Below are 23627 nucleotides of genomic sequence, written 5' to 3'. Positions count from 1 at the left end.
GTGATATTTTTTATAAATATTTACACTTTTTTCTTATTATAGAGTCTTGAAAAAGGAACAAAACGATTCCGAAAGCTAGACGAAAAGTCACAAGAGTGTTTCATTAACATCCCGGCCAATTTTCTGACTGCAACCCTAATAAACTGTGTTGTTTGTTTATATTGACAGTCACTAATATCCAGTAATTCTTGTATATATATATATATATATATATATATATATATATATATATATATATATATATATATATACATATATAAACTTTGTGTTATAAAATTGTTAAATAAAAATGTTTAAAAACATAAAACCTGTATATTACGATTAATTGCAAAAAGTTAAAAACAAACAAATTTAAAATATATTACAAATTAGTCCAAAATTTGTTAAAACCCTTGGAAAATTAAAACATACAAGTAAAGAATACAAAAACTAAAACAAACCTAAAATATACTACAAAGTAAACCTACAAATACACCTAAAATATACTACTACAAAGAACAAGGTTTGTGGCACAGGCATTACAACTTTGGGTTGTATAGAATCTTTGTGGAACCTGACATAAAATTAATTAAGGTAGTGTACCTTACATGGATAGAGCATTTCATCAGGCAAGACGTAGGTGCAACAGTCGGAAAGGTTTTTAACAGAAGAGGACTGATGGGACAATAAACCAGAAGAAGACCCAAGACTTAGGTATGAAGCCAATTTAGAGGATGATTTAAAATCTATTGGAGTTAGAATCTAGAGAAGAGTTGGTAGACACAGGGGTGAATGGAGGATTGTCCCAAAGAATTATTTGCACAAGCACAGGGTTTTACATTACAGCCCTGTTAAAGCTGGAAACATATATTCTTGTGATGCATTGATGTTGACTAATGATAATGGTAAAACAAACTAAAATATATTACAAAATGGTCCAAATGTGCTCATAACTGTTAGAGAATATGAAGAAGTATTATTGCTGCAAACTTCGTGTTGTAAAATAAAAACAAATTGTTAAATAAAAGTGTTTATAATTAGTATATTTCATAATGATATGTAGGTATTTATGTTACAATTAGTTACAAAATCAAAAAGAATAACACAAAGATCAAGACAAAACAAAAAATCTGAAACATATTACAAAGCGGCTAAAAAATTGTTATAAAAGTTATAAAATTGTTAAATAAAAATGTTTATATTCAGTTTATTCCATAATTGAGATATAATTTTATAAAGGATATGTTTATAGCATATTAAATAAAACTATTGCCTTTTTAATTTTCACAGGTTGATTTCCTTTTTCTTCTGAAAAATATTATACACCATAATAAACATAATAGATCAATCATTAATCTTTACCTTTAAAATTAAATGTATTTATAATCTGGGGCTCCCCAAGATGAATCTTTGAAATGAGTTGCAAAATCTTCCACTCATTGAACACCTAAAAATTTAGCATTTATTAAATTTGATAGTAACAGAAATTAATTTTCTTACATGTCTTCATTGTTCTGCTGTTTTTTTAGTGCTACCATCTACTGTATTTACCATGATAGCAAATTCGTCTCACAATTGGGCTACTTTCTTAGCCTTCCTTGACTATTTTGCCAGTAAGCACTATTTATTTTTATGAAGTCTAACATCACTTCCAATTGTTTCCTGGTTGTCTTCTTTTTAATTGAAGCCATTAGTTTATTTTATTATAATTATAAAAAAATAGTAAATTGTTTCCACAAATTACATACAATAACATAACCTAACTAAGAGCGAAAACGGATGTAATTTTAGGCAGCTTAAAAATTACATTTACATATAGATAAATTACATATCAAGATAGGCAACCCGTTATACGTAGTTCTTATATCATACCGATTTGGAAATTTTTACATAAATGTGTTAAAATCAGAGTTTACACCATGTAATTATTTCACATAAATGATACATCATAGCCCTCATTGTCTACAACATTCCATGTCTTTCTTGCAACAATTCCTACATCGGTCAAACATCTCAATTATTGAAATCACGTATTACACTACACAAAAGTGATTCTCGACTTCACCCTGACCGTTGTGCATTAGCCAAACATGTCCATTCCACTGGTCATCTCATGGACTATACGAACACTACAATTCTCCACCGTGAGAACAATAAATCTAAAAGAGAGTTCATTGAAATGTCTTATATTTTCCTTAACGATTTCTCCATTAATGTTAAGAGTGACATTAAGAATCTAAGCGATATATACCAATTGTTACTTAAATCAGATACCAAGAACAATACTATATCACAGATAAATAACTTGACTGATATATCCATTAACAACTAACATACCTTTATAATTAATTTTCATTAACAAAAACATATATAACATTCCCTTGCTTTTCTTAGATACATCTCAATAAGATGCAATAATACATGAACAATAGAATATAATTAAATAAAGAAAATCAAAATAATATTTCCCTATACTGGGATTTCAATTCATTCGTTTTTACCAATGAACCTTAACGACATAAAGATTCATAAGAACTAATGAAGTTGTCAGCGCTTGCGTTCTGGCTAAAACAGAACCTCACTTTTAAACTTTCTAAAAATCAAAAATTTAGTTATTGCTGACAATTCAAAGAATTACCTCCTTTTAAATGTAGTTACATTGGGTTTTTCGATTAACCTTGGGTAAGCCTTTACGTGTCAAGTTCAAAGCTACCATACATTTCAAACCTTAAAAAAACTTTTTTTGCACATAGTAACAAAAAACACCACTATGTTACTAGCAAAGTTTTTTAATATTCTAACTCTACAATTCTAAGTTACGGTAAGATCAATAATGTTTTAATAGATAATATATGGTAGCTAATTATAATTTATTCTCTTTCAGCCCTGAAGAAGCCAAATTAATTCTCTTTGGCGAAAACGTTCGGCGAAACAATTGATACACATTAGAGTCTTTCTTGCAGATTTCCCCAATATTTAAGAGTTGACTATTTAACTAATCTGCAAAGATTTAATTTCTTTTCTATATATATATATATATATATATATATATATATATATATATATATATATATATATATATATATATATATATATATATATATATATATATATCCATCCATATATATCCATGCATATATGATCCATCATTAAAAGAAATTAGTTCCAAAAAATTTAAATCTTCTGTTAGAACCTTAACCTCGCGATCTCCCGGAATAGGGTCCATCTGTAATGGTGTACATTGAAATCGCCATAAAAAAATTGTAAGAGGAATTTCAGACTATTCCAATAAATGTAACCAATCTTTTTTGTGGCTATTATGTCTGAAGGTTTGTATACGGAAACGAAGAAATTTATATCTGGAACAAATACTGCACATATTTCAATACTCCTTAAAAATTTTGGATTATTACACTTTCTTGATAGTTAATTGTTTTGCAAAATAAAATACTCCACGATATCCGCCATCACGGCATTTTTAATTAACTCGTATCAATTTATATTAAAATTACTATTAGACTTAAACTAACTTTCGAAAAGTATGATAATATCAACATGGTTTTTATCAAGGCAATTTAACAAATTATTTTGATTGGATGTTATTGATCTACTATTCCACTGCAAAATTACTAATTGGTTTTTAATAATTTGTTTATTAGCCATTTTTTAAGTTTAATCAGTAACATAGTCTTTCGCTTGAATTAGATTCACTATCACTATATGTTTCCATATCATCATTTGGACCACTTAGAACAAGGGCATTTTCTACAAAGTCCTGAATATTATATTCTATGAGAGTATTTGGTGCAAATTGGAAAATTTTTTGAAATTTATTTATGAAGGAGGTAAACATTATAGTTTTCCTTTACAGTCCATAAAATCTTCTCCGTAGGGGTTAGTAATAATGGGTTTAGGTTTTTAACTAGATTTATATAATTGTTTCATTCGCATGTAAGAGAGATTGAGTGTATTCGTTTAATTGTTTTATTAAATTGACTTAAGAAGCTATTTTTTTTTAAGTAAAATTAGAGGATGAACTAGTCGCCTGAAGTATTTCGTAGTCGGAAAATTGTTATGATTGTCTAAAATCGAGAATAGATTATTCGTAGCCACTTTCGCATATGATAGATTATTATATATTTTTTCAGCTTCTTTAAAAGAAATGTTTTCGACTGACATAATTTGTTTTATCCCTTTTTGCTTTCTATATACAGGACAATTACATGAAATTGAGGGGTGATCGTTATTACTGCAATAAATACACAAATTATTTTCTTTACAATCCTCTTCTGTATGGCTTGTATCTGTACACTTTCGACAAATCTTATTTTTTTATCTACATTGCCTAGCTGAGTGGCCGTATCTCAGACATTTGAAACATTGTACAACAGGTTGTAAAAAGATTCAACATGGAAATTACATAATTAATTTGTATACGTTGTGGAATTTTATTTAATAGAAATTATTCTAAAAGTTCATGAACGCTTGTCTTTTAATCTGGCTGGCTATCAAATTAAAAAACGCTGTTTTTTAATTTGATAGTCATTAATAAATATTCTTCAGAAAAGAAAGTATCTACCATCCTGACAACTCCTTTCTTGTGAGTATAGAATTTTGGTATAAACGTTATTAAATCGTTTTTTAATATTACATCATGGTTAACTAACCTATACTACACTCGCGATCATAAAATCCGGGTCACCTTGAAAATCACCGATATTTCATTTTTAACGAGCTTTATCGTAAATAATAACACAAATACAAACTAATGCATGTTTCTCAGAATTGTTGCGGTTTCCTTTGTAACAAAGAATTCCAATAGTGCCAATTTCGCGGTAAAGTGCACACTTCCCAAAATGAACGCTACCTGTAACTCCGCTTGTTTTAAATGTCTCGTTTGTGCTTCGACTTTCTGTTAAAATGCAACGGACAAACGTTTATTATTGCCACCATTAGTGTTTATTAGTGCCATTATTAGTGTTTATTTTTTGACAAAAATGCCTTTGACTGTTGAAACGGCACAATTTGTTGCACTTGTGGAAGACGGTCACACTCAACGGCAAGTCGCAAGAAATGTTGGCGTAAGCCTTTCTACGGTTCAACGAGTGCTTCAACGCTTTCAGGAGGCAAGTTTGCTAACCAGGCGACCTGGCTCTGGACGAAGAACAACGACCACGGCACTAGATGACCGTTTCCTTGTGTTTCAGTCTTTACGAAACCGGACCTCAACAGCGGTTATGCATCAAAATCGTCTAGAGGAAGTACGAAATCGCAATTTTAGTGTTGCAACAGTCAGAAGAAGAGTTCGTTCTTCTTGACTATTTTCTCGGGTAATGGCTAGAGGACCGCCACTTCGCCGGGTGCCTCGAGTTGCACGACTAGCTTTTGCTCGACAATACGCGCGTTGGGGAATTAACGATTGTAGCAAAGTGTTATTCTCAGATGAATCCCGTTTCTGACTAACTGGATCAGATGGACGTGTAAGAGTTTGGAGGAGAACCGGTGAACGATTTTAACAAGCTAGCATTGCTCCAAGAATGCCATTTGGTGGAGGCTCGGTCATGGCTTGGGGAGGTATATCTTCCGACTTCCACACAGAATTACCCTTCATCGAAAATGGGTCCCTAACTGCACGAAGGTACATTACGGAGATTCCGGAAGAACATGGTATGCCCAACATGGCAGGGCTTGGAGAAAACGCCGTTTTTATGCAGGACAACGTGCGATCGCACGTTGTCAGGATCAGTATGTAATGCTTGGACGAAGTTGTAATTACGAGGGTAGCCTGGCCAGCTAGGTCTCCGGACCTGAATTCCATCGAACATCTCTGGGACGATTTGAAAAAACGTATTCAAACCCATACACCTCCTCCTAACAACGCACAGGAGCTTAAGGATCTGTTAGTGAGTGAGTGGAATAACATACTACAACATGTAATCCGGAGAAAAATTGAGAGTATGCCCCGTCGTCTGCAAGAGGTTATTAGAGCAAGGGGAGGCAATACACAATATTGGTCATTGAAATTTCACTGATTTTTTACCACGTTCTGTATTTTCCATATTTTTTCGTATGTCTGTTTTATCAACAATTTGATTTGTTTTCTGTTTTTTTTTTCAATAAAAACAATAAAAACCATTTTTTTTCTTTCAAAACAAACATTGATGACAAATAAAAAATACATTAGCCAAAAATATTACTGCACCAGAGGTAAAAATATTGAAGAAACTTGAAATTTTCAAGATGACCCGGATTTTATGATCGCGAGTGTATTAACTTCTACCGGTTATTGTCACCTCGGGGGAACAAATAAGGGTCTAACCACCTTCTGTTGTCTCCGGGTGCTCTGTAGAGGGCTTCGAATATACTGTCGAAAGCTCCCCTACTTAAGTCCATTTTCGGGTTATGGACTTTATCTTCGGTGTCTTGCCTTGAAAAAGGCAAGATATTTCTTACATGACAATTTCTTCGTCGAAATAAAACACTAAGTTAAGTTGAAACAATTCTCAGCCACAGAGTATGGTAAATAAATGCAGGAAGCAGAGCCCCGAGATCACTAAGCTCTCGGAGAGCCCGTGAGGGACTGACCTGGTTGACCTGAAAATCGCCAATATTTATATGCGCGGTTCGAGCGATAAATAGGGATTTCCAGGTCAAGAGCCAATGGGAAAATTCGAGGCGGGGCGATGCGCATCGAAATCCGTACTTGTCCAGACTATGGCATTCGATGACATCCCCCCTCCTCTGGAGACTCTGCGGCTGGGAAAAATATTTATTGAATAAAAATACACGTGAAAATACACAAAAAATATGCATAAAAATACAAGTAAAAATGTTCAAAACAATCCACACAACACTGCACTACTTACGGGGGGGTCATCTCAAGCTTCTACAGGTCCATCCTCGGTCGGTGTGCCAACTCCTCCAACGGGTTCGTCTTCTTCTCGGTCGTCCGGATCCCATCTGTCATATCCAATGGGGTTTCGTAGGGTACCAGTGTGCCGAAGCCTACGTGGTCGTCCAACCACTTTCGGTAGGGGGGCGATGACTGGGTCTACTCCGGGACTTTCATCGGCATCTGGGGCTTCTAACTTCGAATAAGCCTGGCTCGTCAAAGGTGTCTGCACGTCGAAGGCATCAGGTCTGCAGAAGGTCTCGATGTCGGAGTGTTAGAGTATTGCTTTCTAACACTACGTGGTTCTCCCCATTCTTCTCTTGACCTCAACCCATGTTGAAGTCAATGGTGTGTTGCCTTCTGTAAAGCGAGCTGGGTCGCAGGTTCGGAATAATCCACGTTGTCGGGCGCCATGTCACCTCGGGGGAACAAATAAGGGTCTAACCACCTTCTGATATCCCCGGGTGCTCTGTAGAGGGCTTCGGAGTAAACGTCGAGAGCTCCTCTACTAAGTCCATTTTCGGGTTATGGACTTTATCTTCGGTGTCTTGCCTTGAAAAAGGCAAGATATTTCTTACATGACAATTTCTTCGTCGGAATAAAACACTAAGTTAAGTTGAAACAATTCTCAGCCACAGAGTATGGTAAATAAATGCAGGAAGCAGAGCCCCGAGATCACTAAGCTCTCGGAGAGCCCGTGAGGGACTGACCTGGTTGACCTGAAAATCGCCAATATTTATATGCGCGGTTCGAGCGATAAATAGGGATTTCCAGGTCAAGTGCCAATGGGAAAATTCGAGGCGGGGCGATGCGCATCGAAATCCGTACTTGTCCACAGACTATGGCATTCGATGACATTATATACCTAATACATCTTTTTTTATCGTTTCATCTTTAAGTAAAAAGTGCCCTATTTTAATTGGAAAAACTCTTACTAATTTTTTTATTTTTGTGTTCAACGAACACATAAAGCGGCCCATTATCACCTGGTTTATATATGTTACTAAAATCTATTAATTGTGCAAACATTACTATTATTATTATACTGTTTTTTCATCGCCGCCACCCGTTTCTTGTGACATTATCAATTATGCTCTCCAGAAATACAAAAATTAAAAACAATAATTAATTATACTTATATTTTAAGAAAACTTAATCACCAGCTAATTTACAAACATGAAGACGTCTATCCGCTTTGGTACGAAGGCGAAATAGAACGAATACTTAATATCATGAAATTCAGCATTTTACGTATTAACAGCGACAGTCTAAATTTGGCGGCAATTTAAAATATGAAATATTTTCCCATGGTCGTATAAAGTGTTAAGAAGGAAATTTAATCATATTGAAAAATATGGTTGTCGATTAATGATCATGACGGGTTCTAGGTCTTTATTGTAGAATCTGTCGTAAGAATAATTTTGAATTCTTAAAACTGACCGTTAAGATGGGTGGTCACTTTTAAGGTGTGTCACCGAAATGAGAAGTTACAATTTATTAATAATCGATTCTTACCTTTCTTCTTTAAATGGATATATCTTAGATGATGTAAGTTGAACAGAACAGCATATATTCTTTGCCTCAAAGGTTGATAAATTTCGTGAATTGGAGGAAATTCCCTATTGCCTTCATCTTCCATTAAACAAGGCAATCTAATTTCTTGCGTGCTTAATGCGTGTAAAATTAACGGAGCCATCAGGCCCTTCTGATGGCGCAGCGAAGCTGTGCGGAGAACATCCGGAGATACCGTAGGGTTTATTAGATTTGGACTACCTACAAAAATTTAACAAATACATTAACACTATTGGGGGAACAATGTCCACTTAAAAAAAGGTCTAGCCGGTTAAGATAGTTAAAAATGCCACCAGCTATATTCCAAAAATAAAATAATACTATGTTGTATATATCAAGAAGTATCCAACCAAAAATTTTTTAGATCCCTAGACCCAAACATAACCTCAAAAAAAATAATAACGAGATTTCTATTATTTATAATGATAGGCAATATTTAATTTTTATTTAATAAAAGAACCATAAACCAAAATTAGAGACATTGCTAAGAGACACACTCTTCTCGCCTAGGGACCTATCAAGGCATTGATTTATATAAGACACAACAACACTAGGTCACGGAGAGGAGGAAGTTATACAAATGGTTTAAAACAAAGGTAACAAGATTAACTAAATAATTTTTAGAGAATTATAATGATAGTTTGCTGTCTTTTAAAAATTTAATTAAAGAGTTGTAAATATCTGCAGAGTCAAGTAATAATAAATATAGTATGTTTCAAGAAGCTGCTATTTTATATTTTAATAAATCATTTATAAGTTTGGATGAGTAGACTGTATTTTTAGAACAACCAAAAAATATATGATCTAAATCACCTTCCTCTCCACAATGCTCACATTTGTCATCATCCAAAACCTGTATTTTAATAAGTGTTTTGAATAACATGCGTGTCCGAATCTTATTCTAATAATGGAAGTTATGTGCCTCCTGGAAGCTCTACAAGACTTGTACCAAGGAAATTTGGGAATATGTGGCTGAATTAACGAGTATCTATTTTGGTTCAAAAAAGAGTATTCCTTCCACTGGTAGCTCCACTCTCGAAGTAATGTTGACTTGCAAGAAACAATACTATCAGAAAGCGTTAATCGAAATCCTGCATGTGTTTTAATCCAGAGAAAATGTACATTGATTCCTTTGGTCAAAAGAGTTTGAATAATATGTTTAATTCTATAAATGTATGGGCAGTCTTGTAAGTTTGGTGGTCCATATTTATAGTACATCCACTAATAATTTTCCAACATAAACATGTCTCATTCTGGTATTAAAGAGACCGCCTTTCAAATCAAGGTTGTCAGACATATTTCCTAAAATTCCTAAGGTTATATTTAAAAAATATTCTCTATTCTCTATTCGTTATTATTCAATTGCTAGTCAACGAACGACACTCTTAAAAAATGATATGAACATATTCCCAAAAAATATATCTATAAATTAATTAACTAGGTACTAATATTTCCATGGACTCTTCACTAATGAATTAAAGCAACCGTGAACGTTTATATATTACTTATGCTCTAAGTAATTTTCGAATATCGGCAACATTGTAGTCTGGAGAGAATTTGGACCTTCGATCTATCTTGACGTTGCCATGTTGGTGAATTTAGCGGTAATACTCTTATAGATATAATGATCGACTTTTAAGAAATCAGACATCTTTTAAGAATCCAAGTTCTCAAAAACGGTTACAAGAATTGTATTATTTTTTTCCAAATTTCATTGATTTTATACCTTACCTGGAAACATGAAAAATTGCAGATATATTAATATGTTATATTAAAGTTACATTCAGTAATTTTAAACTCATGCATTATGACAACAGCGCAGCGCAAAGCGATAAATCGTAATGAACACCTGTGTGTCTGGCTATGTGACACCCTAAAATATTCCTTTTTGCAACCAGATATCACAGGCGGAGGTTTATAAGGTAAGTAATATTATATTTTTCTAGAATGGCATTTTGGAGACCGTTTGAAACGAATGATCAAGATGCATCAACTTCTGTGTTATCAATAAATAATGACAATTATTTTAATGACAGCCCGGAATTAAAAAATAAAGATTTGCACGTACAATCACAAAGAATAGTTTTAAATATGTATGAGTGTTTGAAAAAAGAAAATATTGGGATCGCTGATAATGCAATTGTTTCGAGAATTCATATATTAACAAAAATCGGGTATAAGACGATATATACAATTATTAAATTAGGCACAGTTACAGATCATTCCTTAAAACGAAAGCGACCAAATAAAAAATTGGGTAGGATTGACACTGCTGCAAAAGACGTTATTCAGCGAACAGTTGACAATTTTTACAAAGAAAATAGAGTGCCTACTTTAGTACTGATTCGTGAAAAATTAAGAGATTTCCCTGAATATAATTATATATTCCGCCGAATTCAGTGATTGTTATGGATAATGTGTCGGATCATTCCCGCATATTAAGTAAAATACCTAATAATAACACGAAAAAGGACGAAATTTTAAAATTTATGCAACTTAAAAACATCACTGTTCCTAAAAAGATTCCAGTAAAGAAAGAATTAATTAGAATGATCAAAAGTCGGAATTTTAAAAACGAATACGTTATTGACACCATTTGCAGCAGGCACGGCCATACTCTTTTGCGACCACCCTCATACTATTGCATTTTTAATCCAATTGAAATGGTTTGGGGTACCGTAAAAAAACGATTGCGAAAATATAATCAGTCACCAACATTAAGCGCAATGGCCATTGCGAATATTCGAGAAATAATTAGTGGCATTAATAGCGATGTGTGGAAAAATTGCGAAGCTCATGTTGTAAAAATAGAAAACGAATATCCTGTTTTACCGGCAATAGCACCAATAGTTATCCAACCTGGGAACAATTCGATTTCAGAAGACTCTGACGATTCTTTTCAGTCCTTCTAATTAATTTCTTTACAGCTATCGCGATGCATCTTGAACACTAGTATTCATTATTATACAGTGTGTCGCATTTAAGATGAAGACACCTCTATATATCAGCTACTAAAATACATACAGATTTGACATTTTGCACAGTCATACATGTTGATAGTGCACATTTTTTTAAGATAGTCATCTGAAATTTAAATTTGAAACGCGGCTTACTGCGAATCCACAAACAGGGTAAATTTTCGATATTTTGCTTCGCGTTAGAGAAATCGGAAAAACTTATTTGGAAAAGTTGTTCCACTTATTGTAACCGCACATACCAAATTTCATGACAAAATTCGCAATTTTAGTTTTTCAGTATTATTTGTAATCTCGATCCTAAATCTACAATTGGCTGTCTAAAGATGCATCTCGGGACAGCCAACTGTCCGTTTTAGAATCCTGACTACAATTGAAGAGCTTATTTCCAAAGTGTCTTAAATCCATATAATGAAATCCATGAAATTACAGATTTTCATACAAATTTAACATACAAATTATACAATTTTACAATTTTCATATGCACTTTTAAATGGTAAATAAGAAGTTGTTTTGGTACATATAACTTTACTCTAGACTTGAAGAAATCTATAAAGTTTAAAAAAAGAAAATTAAAAAAATCGAAATTTTGGATTTAAGTAAGACACTTTGGAAATAAGCTCTTCAATTAATGAAAAAAGTAAAAGTGCGAATTTTGACATAAAACTTTGTTATGTGGGGTTATAATATTTGGAACATCTTTTCCAAATAACTTTTTCAGATATCTCTAACTCGAAGCAAAATATTGAAGATTCACCCTGTTTGTGCATTAATAGTAGGCCGTGTTTAAAAATTAAATTTCAGTTGACTATCTTAATTGCTGGATAGACAATCTTTTAAAATTTTCTGACAGAATGAGCCATTATTTATAGATAATTGTAAAAAAATATTATGGTTTATGTAAAAACTAAATAATAAGTCCAATATTCTTATAAATCACTAAAATTAACAAGCTTTAATTTGAAAGAATTAATTTGTTATTTATTCGATGTTGTGAGCCCGCTCCCATTTGAAAAAAAAACTGATTCTGTCCTTTGAAGAGTCCTATTCAAAAATGCCCCGTTTAAACAAATAGAAGGTTGAAGGGTGCCGGACATTTTTGCCGGAAACAATTCAAATTCAAAAGATCACCTTTTTCTGCTACGGAAAATATTGCTCCGATTTCTCATCAAAATCAATGTTGATACTTTAGTTTAGATACTCTTGAATCTCAAAAATACTCATTTACATATTTTTCAAGCCTCGAAAATGCATATTAGGTACCGCATTTTTCGGATTTTAAATCGCCTATATCTCCAAAACTATTAATTTTTGAGAAAAATGACATAGATCTTATTTAGAGTCACCCAAAAACATAAAAAAAATTTTTTGGGGCACAAAAGGTGATATTTTGAATTTGTTTAAAAAATTGTTTAAACAATTTCTGCCCAAAAATTGAGAAATTTTCCTGAATATAATTATGTAAAAATTAATAAAAATTATATGATTTTTCTTGAAATATGCGTTTGATAACTGATCCCTTTTCTTAATTTCCACGCCAATGGTCGGCATTGACATCAAAGAATCTCAAAAGCCGACGCTTGGCAAATTGACGATGGAAAAAGTATACCAATGGATTTTAACACTGCTAAGGAGTCGGACAAAATTATAATATGGGCAAAATTAGCTTCAGCTACATATAATAAAGCTTCATATATTGCAATAGCCTCTGCTGTATAAATCGAAGTTTATGGGTTCAGTTTGAATTTCTTTTCTATATGTCCCGATGGTATAAAAAAAGCGCATCCGGTTCCATCTGGAGATTTGGACGCATCTGTATATAGAGCTATTGCCTCTTTGTAATAGCTCGTTATAGATAGAACAATATTTTTATTTAAATATATATTTTCACTATAATTTGGTACAACAATATTTGTATGTAAAAAGAGAGAAGAGTAGTTTTTGTATATTTTAATTATACGCTTCTCAAAGTAAGGGAGATTTCTTTTTTTGCTATTCATTGCTTTTTTAAAAACAAGTTTTCTAAGACGAAAAACAAAATTGGCGCAGTCCAGGAGTGCAAACTGAGTAGAAAAAATTTTTTCACCTTTGATTTCAACCAATTTGCTTGGACGCTAAAGAAACACAGGAACTCGAAGAAATAGGACCTCTGGACATAACAAGTTGTGTTGAGCACATATTTCCTTCGTTTCCTTTCTTTTACTTTTTGCCAAGTGAATAAAATTAATATTAAACTCACCAGTCTTCCGGGTTGAACCGCGTCGATATCCATTTTGCCGAGCTTTCGACATCCTCTCTGATGTCTTCTTCAGGGCTTCCGAGGTCTCAGTCTCCCGAGCCCCCAGACACTACTACACTCACTAGTCACTTCTAGTTCACTCACTAGTTCACTACTGTAGTTCACATTCTTTTTGTATCCAATATCTACTTCATATACCTAATGTATTTGAAATTTGTTTTTTTATTTGAAATGGACCTACTCTTACTTCGTCAAGTTTTTTTCTATTTAGTTTTGATTTATTTTCTACATATGCCCAATCTCCCTCTTTGAATTCATAGGATTTTCTATTTTTGTCATACAGTTTTTTATTATATTCATGATGTCGTACCGAATTTTTATAGGCTATTTCTTTATCTATTGATACATTTGTTGTCTCACACAGTTCCTCGGGAACAATCGGATCTGCTTTTCCAAAAAACAAATATTCTGGGCTATATCCGGTTACAGAATGATCTGTTTTATTGTATTCCTCTATACATTCTTCAGCTATTTTTGTCCATGCTCGAATTCTAGTTTCATTTTGTTTGCATCTTATTCTGTTAACTAATGTCTGATTAAGTCTTTCATTTAATCCATTCGAGAATGGACGGTCTACTGCTGTAAAAATTAATTGAATATTTAAATGTTTCATATGATTTCTAAATATTTTGGAATTAATTCCTGGATACTGATCTGTTAATAATGTTTTTATGGGGTGTTTATCTTGAATTTTGGCGATTAATTTTATGAAATCATCTGTGGTCTGATTTTTAGAAGTAACTGCAAACGCATATCTGGTGAAGTGATCTACAAGTAAGTGGAGGTATTTTTTTGTCGAACGATTGCCACCAAATCCTCCTATTGTATCTAAGGACATTATCTGAAAAGGTTCTTTTGCTGGACCCAATTTTGACAAAAGACCATATTTTGGACCGATTCTTGTTTTATTTTTACAGCAGATCTCGCATTTTTGACAGATATCCTTTGCTAGTGAATATATATTCTTAATGTAGTAAAAATTTCTAATTTTGTTTGTTACTTTACCAGCACAAATATGACCATAAAATTTGTGAACTTTTGTTATTAACTCTTTTCCAAAATCTTTGGATAAAATTATTTTTTTTTTTCATTCTTCCTTAATTTATAAAATATATCTTGGTTCAAAATTGTTCCTCTCATTGTATCTATAACTTGTCGATTATTATTTTGGTCTTGTTTTATCTCAGTTAATGTGACTAGGTTTACTGTTCTTATGAATGTTTCTGCATTTTTCATATTTTCCAAAACTGGGTTTCTAGAAAGGCAGTCTGCTTCTACATTTTCTTTTCCAGGTTCATATTTAATGTCGAAGTCAAATTGTGAAAGAAAATGTGTCATATCTCCTAATTCTTCATCTGGTCTTGTACGAAGTTCTCTTCCCTCAAGGGGTTTATGATCAGTAATAACGAGAAATTTTCTTCCCATTAGTCAGTATTGCCAAAATTTTATTGCTTCTTTAATTGCCAGGCATTCTAAAAAAATAGCCTTTTTATTTTTTTTTTGATATTTGTTAAATTTTTTTGAAAAGTATGCTACGGGTTTCACTTTGTTTTTGTTTCAGAACCGCACCAATTCCTAGAACACTAGCATCTGTATATATAGTTGTAGGAGCATTTGGGTTAAAAATGGCTAGTATAGGTTCAGAACAGAGGATATTCTTTGCCCTATCAAAAGCTGTTTGGCAGCTTAAAGACCAGTGGAATTTGATATCTTTTTTAAGTAAATTATGTAGTGGCTCTAATAACCTAGCTGAATCTATTATATATTTGTGGTAAAAATTTACTTTTCCCAAAAACTGTCGTACTTTTTTTCTCGTGTCTGGTGCTGGAAAATCTCTGATCGATATTAAATTATCATGTAACGGACGAACTGAATTGTTTCCCACAATGTGTCCCAAATTTTTACCCTCTTCTCTTGCAAAATTACATTTTAGAAGTTTGAGCCTAAATCCCTCTTCAATAATTGCTTTCATAAGTCTTTCTATATGGTCTAAGTGTTCTTCAAATGATAATGAGAATATTAAAATGTCATCTATGTAGTTTATACAAAATGAATTTAAATTATGCTTCCTGATAATATTACTTAAAATTCTTTGAAATATTGCGGGAGATGTTTTAAGCCCAAAAGGTAAGCATTTCCATTGCCAATGACCACTTTGGGTAACGAAGGCTGTCTTGTATTTATCTTTTATCCGAACTGGAATACACCAAAACGCAGAATTTATATCTAAAGTAGTAAAGAACCTAGCATTCCTTGTTTTGGTCAAAATCTCGTCAATTAAAGGAAAAGGTTGGGGTTCAGGAATAATTAATTTGTTTAACTCACGAAAGTCAATGCACAATCTTGTTTTAGATCCTTCATCTTTTTTAAAAGCCAATGTAACAGCTGCTGCAAAAGGTGAAGATGATTCTTCTATTAAATTTGCTTTTAATAATTGTCCTATTTGAAATTCTATCTCTTTTTGGTCTTCTATCGAGCATATATAGGGCCTTTTTGCAACAAATTTATGTTCTAAAAGTTTAATTTGAGCTTCATTATTTTGAACCTGCCCAATGTCAAATTTATGTTTTGCAAAAATATTGTCATATTTATTTAGTAATATTTCTATTTTATTTTTCTGATATGGCAATAAATGTTCTAATTTTGCTTCAAAAAGTTCTGTGGGAATTCCCTCACTAAAGTTTATGGAGTATTCTGTAATATTAATATTATAATTAAATTTTTCGATTTTTTCTTCAATTTCTCCGTATAATGTTTGATAAATTTCTAAATCAAAATCTTGTTTCATTTGAAAATTTAAAATGGAATCTAATCCGAGTAGAATATCGTACTCAAAATATTCATCATTAATTACAAAAAGATTAATATTTTTCTCAATTTTATTAATTTTCAGTTTTGCAATTAGTTTTCCTGTAAAATTTGTTCTGCTATTTATCGTTTTAAACATATTCCTATCTTCTTGAATATCTAATCCTAACTTTCTTGCCACCTTCGAATTCAGAAGAGTAACATTTGAGACTGGGTCATACACTCCACATAATTCTTTATTATTTAGGAATACTTTTAATTTGATCAATGGCAGCAAATCTAGTTTTTTTTTGTTCAGTTACTGTTTCATTTAATGTCTCCTGTATAGCAATATTATTAATATATTTAATATCATTTGATTTGTTTTCTTTTGTTACCTTTTTATCTTTTTGCTTTAAACGGCATATTACCTCTGGATGAAACCTCCCAGGGAATCTTATATTCTAAAACGCTAAGCCCTTTTCTTGTCCACCACTTTACTCAAAAACCATATTAGATAATTAAAATATTTTTTCGGAATATTATTAGTATTACGTATGAGATTGTCAAGATATACTTTTGGTACAAAAATTCACTTCCGGTTTTGAGATGACCGGAAGTTAAAATTTACTTTAAGTTTTAGACCCCACAATGTATATATGGATAGAAAGGTCTCGTCGAGACGAATCTAAATATGTACTTCCGGTTGCGATCCGACACCGGAAGTGACCCGAAACGCGCATAAAACGTCAAGATAGAGCAAATCTGACACCGGATTCGTGATCAGCATGCAAAATTAACTGCTAAATGATATCCATGTCAACATTTGATGAACTAAAAATTGCATTCCGGTTTTGAGGTCGACTTCCGGTTTCGTTTTTATTAGTCAAATCAATAGAGAATTCAACGTAGAGTTCAAAAATGTAAGTTCACGAAATTATCATTTATAGTTTTTGAGTTATTGATAAAAATATTTTTACTTTCGGTCATTTTATATATTGTATATTTTTCTCGCAAAATAAAAATTTCATTTAAAAAACTCGATGTCGAGTTGGTGCGCTAGTCCTTTTTTATCACAATATTGACAAGTAGTTTTCTGTTCTTCTGGTATTATAGTAGTTTTTTGATAAAAATTTGGTTTTGTCTCCAATTTATTCTTCTTTTTTATAACTAAACTTTCCAATTTTCGTAATTCACCTACCAATTTTTCCATTATTGTAACGTCAGCTCTATTAATATTATCTTGTATATAAATTGGCAAATTTGTTACAATTAAATCAATTAGTATATCAATGGGAAAATCATTCTTTATATTTAGCAATAAATTTTCTTTACGAAACGCATAATCAACAATACTACCACCTATATACCTAAAAGAATAAGCTTGCCTATGATTATGCCAACCTGTTTTACAAAAACTATCTAAAAAATTAATTTTCCATACCTCAAAACTGTTATCTAAGCCTAATGTTATTATTTTTGATTCAAACCATTCTTTTGCTATTCCATCAAGAAACAAACGTAGAATTAAAATCTTGTCTTTATCAGCAACCACCTCACATCGCAAACATTCTGATTCAAAGGTCTTGAGCCATGAATTCATTGGAACATTATTTCCATCAAAATTTCGAAGTACAAAATCATCTTTTATTTTTTTTAATTTTTCTTTTCAACTTTAGGTAAATTTGTATCATTAAATTTCTGGAGCAACTCAGCAAATGATGGAAATTGTTCAGTTGTTTCTATCTTCTCATACACTGGTAATAAGGTCTGTTGTAAGTACTCACTTTGATAAACCACATCACCATCTGAATCAAAATAAATCTCCTTCAAATTGTCTTCTAATGCTATAGTACATGTTCTAAAGGATCCTCTTGTTTTCATAGATGCTAACATATTCTTCACTTTTTTCAGATGAAATAGTTCAGAATGATCAATTTGAAGTTGTTTTTCAAAGGGGATTTCATAATAAAAACGGGACCCTGTTGGCTGCAGCCACTTAAATTTATATACATTTTTCTTACTATCACTACCGTTTGCTTCTATAGCCATGCAAATTCTCATTGATGTAAAATTCATTCTTAAATATCGTTTTGTCCAAACAACGGCTTGGAAATTTATAGTTATCACTATATTTTTTTTATCAACTTAAGTTCTTGATTTATAAGTGTAATATCATACCCTTATTCATGTGAAGAGATAGCAGTTTGAATTCGTCTAAAAAGAGTTTATTATCGTTAATATTCTACAATATAAATTATTAACAATAATAACATAACTAACATAACTTAACAAATATACAAACCTAAAAAGAGAATCAAGAACAATGCTATTTCTTACGCCATTAAGTAATTTGACAATTGTACCATACAATTTACAATATGTCAATGTCAATAAAACTTAAACAGTCATACAACCTAAAACTTTAAATAACTAAAAATAACTAAACCCTGCTGTTTCACTTAAAATAAACATAGGTTTACTTTTACACACACACACACACACATATATATATATATATATATATATATATATATATATATATATATATATATATATATATATATATATATATATATATATATATATATATATACATACGAGGTGAACAAATCCCCTTCGTTGGCTCAGTGAAGATGTTCGTTCAGTTGTAATGGAAACACCAAATAATAGTAGCAGAGTTTATTGTAGAGACGTACACTATGGGTGTAGACCCGGGATTACTTTGAGTAGAGACTGATGAAGTTGATCGTTGAAGACTATCAAGTTCGTTGAGTGAATATTGATTGAATGCCTCTCTAGGCAAGAGATCTTAGTTTTATATAAACTTTAATTGGGTCAATATTTTCGCGGACCTCGCGTGACATGTGTATTTAATTTATGTAAATAGTTTAACTTTGTCAGCATTTTTGACCGATGTCCAAATTATATTATTGATAATTGACCAAATGTGTATGTAACCTAATTAACTACGTGTGTGTATTTAATAACAAATAGATTCATTCGGTCTACTGGGTGATAAAATTATACTGTCCAATTTCGGATATGAATTCTAAAGATTTGATATTGGACATACTGCGGAATCGGGCAATCTGGCCCAAGTGTCAATACTCAAAGTTTACATATAAGTATTACATAACATAGTAAAATTCAAACATGATAAATTATAAATAGTTTAAGAATAATCAATAATCTTCCAACCGTACCCTAGCTATCAATGTCCGACTCTATCTCTAGATTAAAATTAGGGCAATTGGATGAAAATGTGGAAAGTGGGATGTCAACTTGGGAAGTCGACGGTACATTGTTGTGCCGATTACTAACTAATACAGGTACTTTATGTTCGTTAGTCTGAGTTTGTGGATTCCCTGAACGACATAGTCGTGCAACAGGACGGTACTTCCATAACGTGAGTATCCCAATTATTACCATTATAGTAATGATCCCGGTGGCCACAAAATAATGCCAATTAGATTCGTGAATCGATCGCCACTGCGTATGCGTCATTTCTTGTTCCAAACTCTCCTCCTCAAGTAACACATGACGTAGCTCTCCTCCTGGTATGTCAAGGTAGGTGTTTGGAGGCGTGTTAAACTTGCGGGGTGTCCTCGTCACCAGTTGGGCCACGGGAGTGATTGGCGACTTCAGGTAACTCGTCACTGCTCTGTCCACCCCACTGCTAGTGGGGAGTAATGTAATATTTTTCGTTTGGGCGATACATTTGGGTGAAAGCTTCAGGAATGTGACTCGTTCCAGTACTCTTTCGTTCCGATTTCCATCGCAAATAATGGATATGTGTATCGTGACTGGCGTGATAACTAGCCAGAGGTTGGGAGTACCCATCTTACTCCATTGAGCTGTCTGTATTGTCCTGGCTACCACTGGACATGTGCTATTCTTAGATCGCTCATAAATTTCTTCAAGTATGCAGTTTGGTTGGGTATCCATGTTTCTTATAGCCGTTGGTGAGCACGCTATCTGCGCCTTTGTCAACAGTAAGCATCTTTCTCTATCTTCCGCGGTCAATTCGAAGTAGTGCAGTGTGTTATAATCTACGACCAGTAGATTCCTTGGGGCGACAAATGTGCGCAACACCGACCCCTCAACGTTAAGTGGTATGGCCGTGACTTTGAGCATGCTGTACTTATTTTTCCCTGTCACTATGAAGTAGCCGATGACTGTTATATATCTGTCGTCATGACTGACTTCTGTTTCTATAATGGGTTGTCGTCGTATTTCGACCCCTTGAGGCAGTATCTGCCCTGCTTTCCCTATTAATTTGGTTATTTCACCCGGTTTCACTATATCAATGAAGTGTCCGTGGTTATAGTGAAGGTTTAATATTCCCTCGTAAAATTGAGTATATTCGTTTATGAAGTCCATAACTTGTAATGCTATCGTTTGTATTCGTAACGTGCTATATTCGGTTTCTAGTTTTTGTGCTTTGTCTTCTACTTCGTTAAGTCCTTTAGATATTTCTTGTAGACCTGTGATTAGTGCTTTGTTAAACTTGTTCATTTGCTTGTTTATCCTGTTCTCTGTGTGATTGATTGATGTTATTGTTTCTAACATTATCTTCGCCTGGTGCTGTGATCCCTTTATTAGCTCCTTTTGGTTATTATCTAATGCTTCAATGTTACTGTAGGCTTCGTCATTGACTCCAAATACTGAGGTTAATATTGTTCCTAATATTCCTCTTCTTTCCCTTCCTTTTATTTCTACTGTCAACCCCTCGCTTACTGACTCCGCCTTTCTTTGTCCTTCCTCTAACTTCTCTATTATATCCTTACAATTCACGATTTTTATCTCATGACACAGTTCTCGTACGCCTTGTATCATATTTCCTATTAGTTGGTGCTCTGTTCGAATTCTTCCTTTTTCGAGTAACACCTTTATTCGAAATGTTCCCCGGTCTATGACGACCTCCCCAAGGTCTTCTGTGAAAAATCCTGGTACTGGATTATATATTTTATACGGTTCTGCCTTTATGGGTTTTAACATCGTTAAAAACATTATAGCTACTAGTATTTTCTTCCATCTTAGTGCTGCTGCCTTCTTCGGCTTTTCCTGTTTCTCTTCTTCCAGTCGTATTAGCTTATGTATGGGTCTTTTAGTCAGTTTCCCGTTTGCCTTTCTCACTGTTACTACTCTGGTTAATCCCTCCGCTCCAGGGTGTGTTTCTGTTACCCTCGCTAATGGCCATCTGCCTGGAGGTGTATCCTCTTCTTTAATTATAACTATTTCTTCTTCTTTTATGTTAGGGTGCGCCTTATGCCATCTATTTCTCTGTTGTAATTGGTGCAGGTATTCCTGTTTCCAAATTTTCCAGAAGTCTCTTTTTATTTTCTCCACTAATCTCCACCTCGTCGGCATCTTCAAATAAGTCGTAAGCTCTTCTTCCCGATTTGGTGATATAATTTCTCTCCCTATAAGGAAGTGAGCTGGTGTCAGGGCTATTTTCCCTTCAGGGTCTTCTGATGACCCACATAATGGTCTCGAGTTCATACATGCTTCTATTTGTGCCAGCACCGTACTCAATTCTTCATATGTTAGAACTGTTTCCCCGATGATTCTTTTCAAGTGATATTTCATTATTCGCACTGCGCTCTCCCATAATCCTCCGAAATGTGGTGCATATGCAGGTATGACATGCCACTGGGTACCTAGTGCCAGTAATCCTTGTTTTATCTCGTCATCTATTTTTTGATTTTCTTTTTTCAACAAATTTGCTGTTCCTACGAATGTGGTTCCGTTATCGCTGTATACGTTGTTGCACTGTCCTCTGCGTGCCGTAAATCTCTTGAACGCTGCGATGAATGCATCCGTAGACATATCGCTTACTACCTCAATGTGTACTGCCTTCGTTGACAGACACACAAATACTGAGGTGTAGCCCTTATAGCTCCTCTGTCCTCTGCCTCTCGTGGTACTTATTTTTATTGGCCCGGCATAATCTATCCCTGTGTTAGTAAAGGGATGACTCGGGTTCACTCTGTCTTTCGGTAGATCTCCCATTAATTGTTGTGCTGCTTGGCTTTTATACCTCCTGCACCTTAAACATTTTTCTAGATGATCTTTCACGGTTCTTCTGCCGTTGATTATCCAGTATTTCCTTTTTATGTACTGTAGTGTTTGTTGTAATCCGCTATGTAGATTTCTTGCGTGACTATCTGTTATAAGTAACTTTGTTAATGCACTATCCTTTGGCAAAATTATCGGATGTTTTTCTCCGTACTTTAGATTCGTGTGTCTCAGTCTTCCGTCTCGTCTAGAATTCCTTGTCTATCCAGGAATGGTACCAATGACGCTAATTTATTTTTCTTGTCTAATTGCTGTTTCTTCTCCAGCTTATTTATTTCTTGTTTGAAGTAGGCGTGCTGTGTGTGCTTTATCACCTTTAATAGCGTTTCCTCTAATTCTTGGACTGTAAGCTGACTTTGTCCATTGTCTTTCTTTTTTCTGCATTTGTCTGCAAATCTCCTACAATATGAAAGTACTCTTCTCATTCTTTCTAAATTTGAGAATCTCTCGCATATGTCCTCCTTTATCGTTGTCGTGTGCACCGTTATTTTCGTTTTGACTTCCTCCTCATTTGTCTCTGGTATTTCTTCTGATTCCTGCGTTAAAGTTTTGTTACTAGTCAGCCAAGTTGGTCCCTTCCACCATAGCTCTGCTTCTAATAATTCTGATGCGGTACTTCCACGTGAGAGGATGTCCGCTGGATTTTCCTTTGTATCTACCTTATGCCAATTTTTCGGTCCTATAACGCCTCTTATTTCCTCTACCCTGTTGGCGACGAACATTTTCCACCTTTTTGATGATCCCCTTATCCAAGCCAGGGTTATCGTTGAGTCCGACCATGCATATACCTCAATATTTTCCCTGTTCAATGCTTGTAGGGTTTTCTTCATTAAATTTGCTAGTAGTACCGCGGCACACAGCTCGAGCCTCGGTAACGTCGTTTTCCCTTTCAATGGTGCGACTTTCGATTTTGCTATCATTAGATTCGTTTTAATTTCTGGGCCTAATACCCTTGAGTAGATTACCGCTCCATATCCTTTCATAGACGCATCTGCAAATCCATGTAGTTCTACTCTGTTTATCTTGCTTAAGTTGTTCCACC

The 23627-nt window shown here is 33.6% G+C and overlaps 1 protein-coding gene across 1 annotated transcript in view; it reads right to left on the bottom strand.

The window, feature by feature from the left end:
* The window catches only part of LOC140438760 (uncharacterized), a 274926-nt gene that overhangs the window by 165788 nt on the left and 85511 nt on the right, over positions 1–23627 (bottom strand). Inside the window, exon 8 of the mRNA XM_072528408.1 lies at positions 8387–8644. Coding sequence (XP_072384509.1) covers positions 8387–8644 — 258 coding nt within the window. The remainder of the gene's footprint in view (positions 1–8386; positions 8645–23627) is intronic.

The sequence above is a fragment of the Diabrotica undecimpunctata genome, chromosome 4 (assembly GCF_040954645.1).
Source record: "Diabrotica undecimpunctata isolate CICGRU chromosome 4, icDiaUnde3, whole genome shotgun sequence".
NCBI lineage: Eukaryota > Metazoa > Arthropoda > Insecta > Coleoptera > Chrysomelidae > Diabrotica > Diabrotica undecimpunctata.
This window is presented reverse-complemented; position numbering and strand designations above follow the sequence as displayed.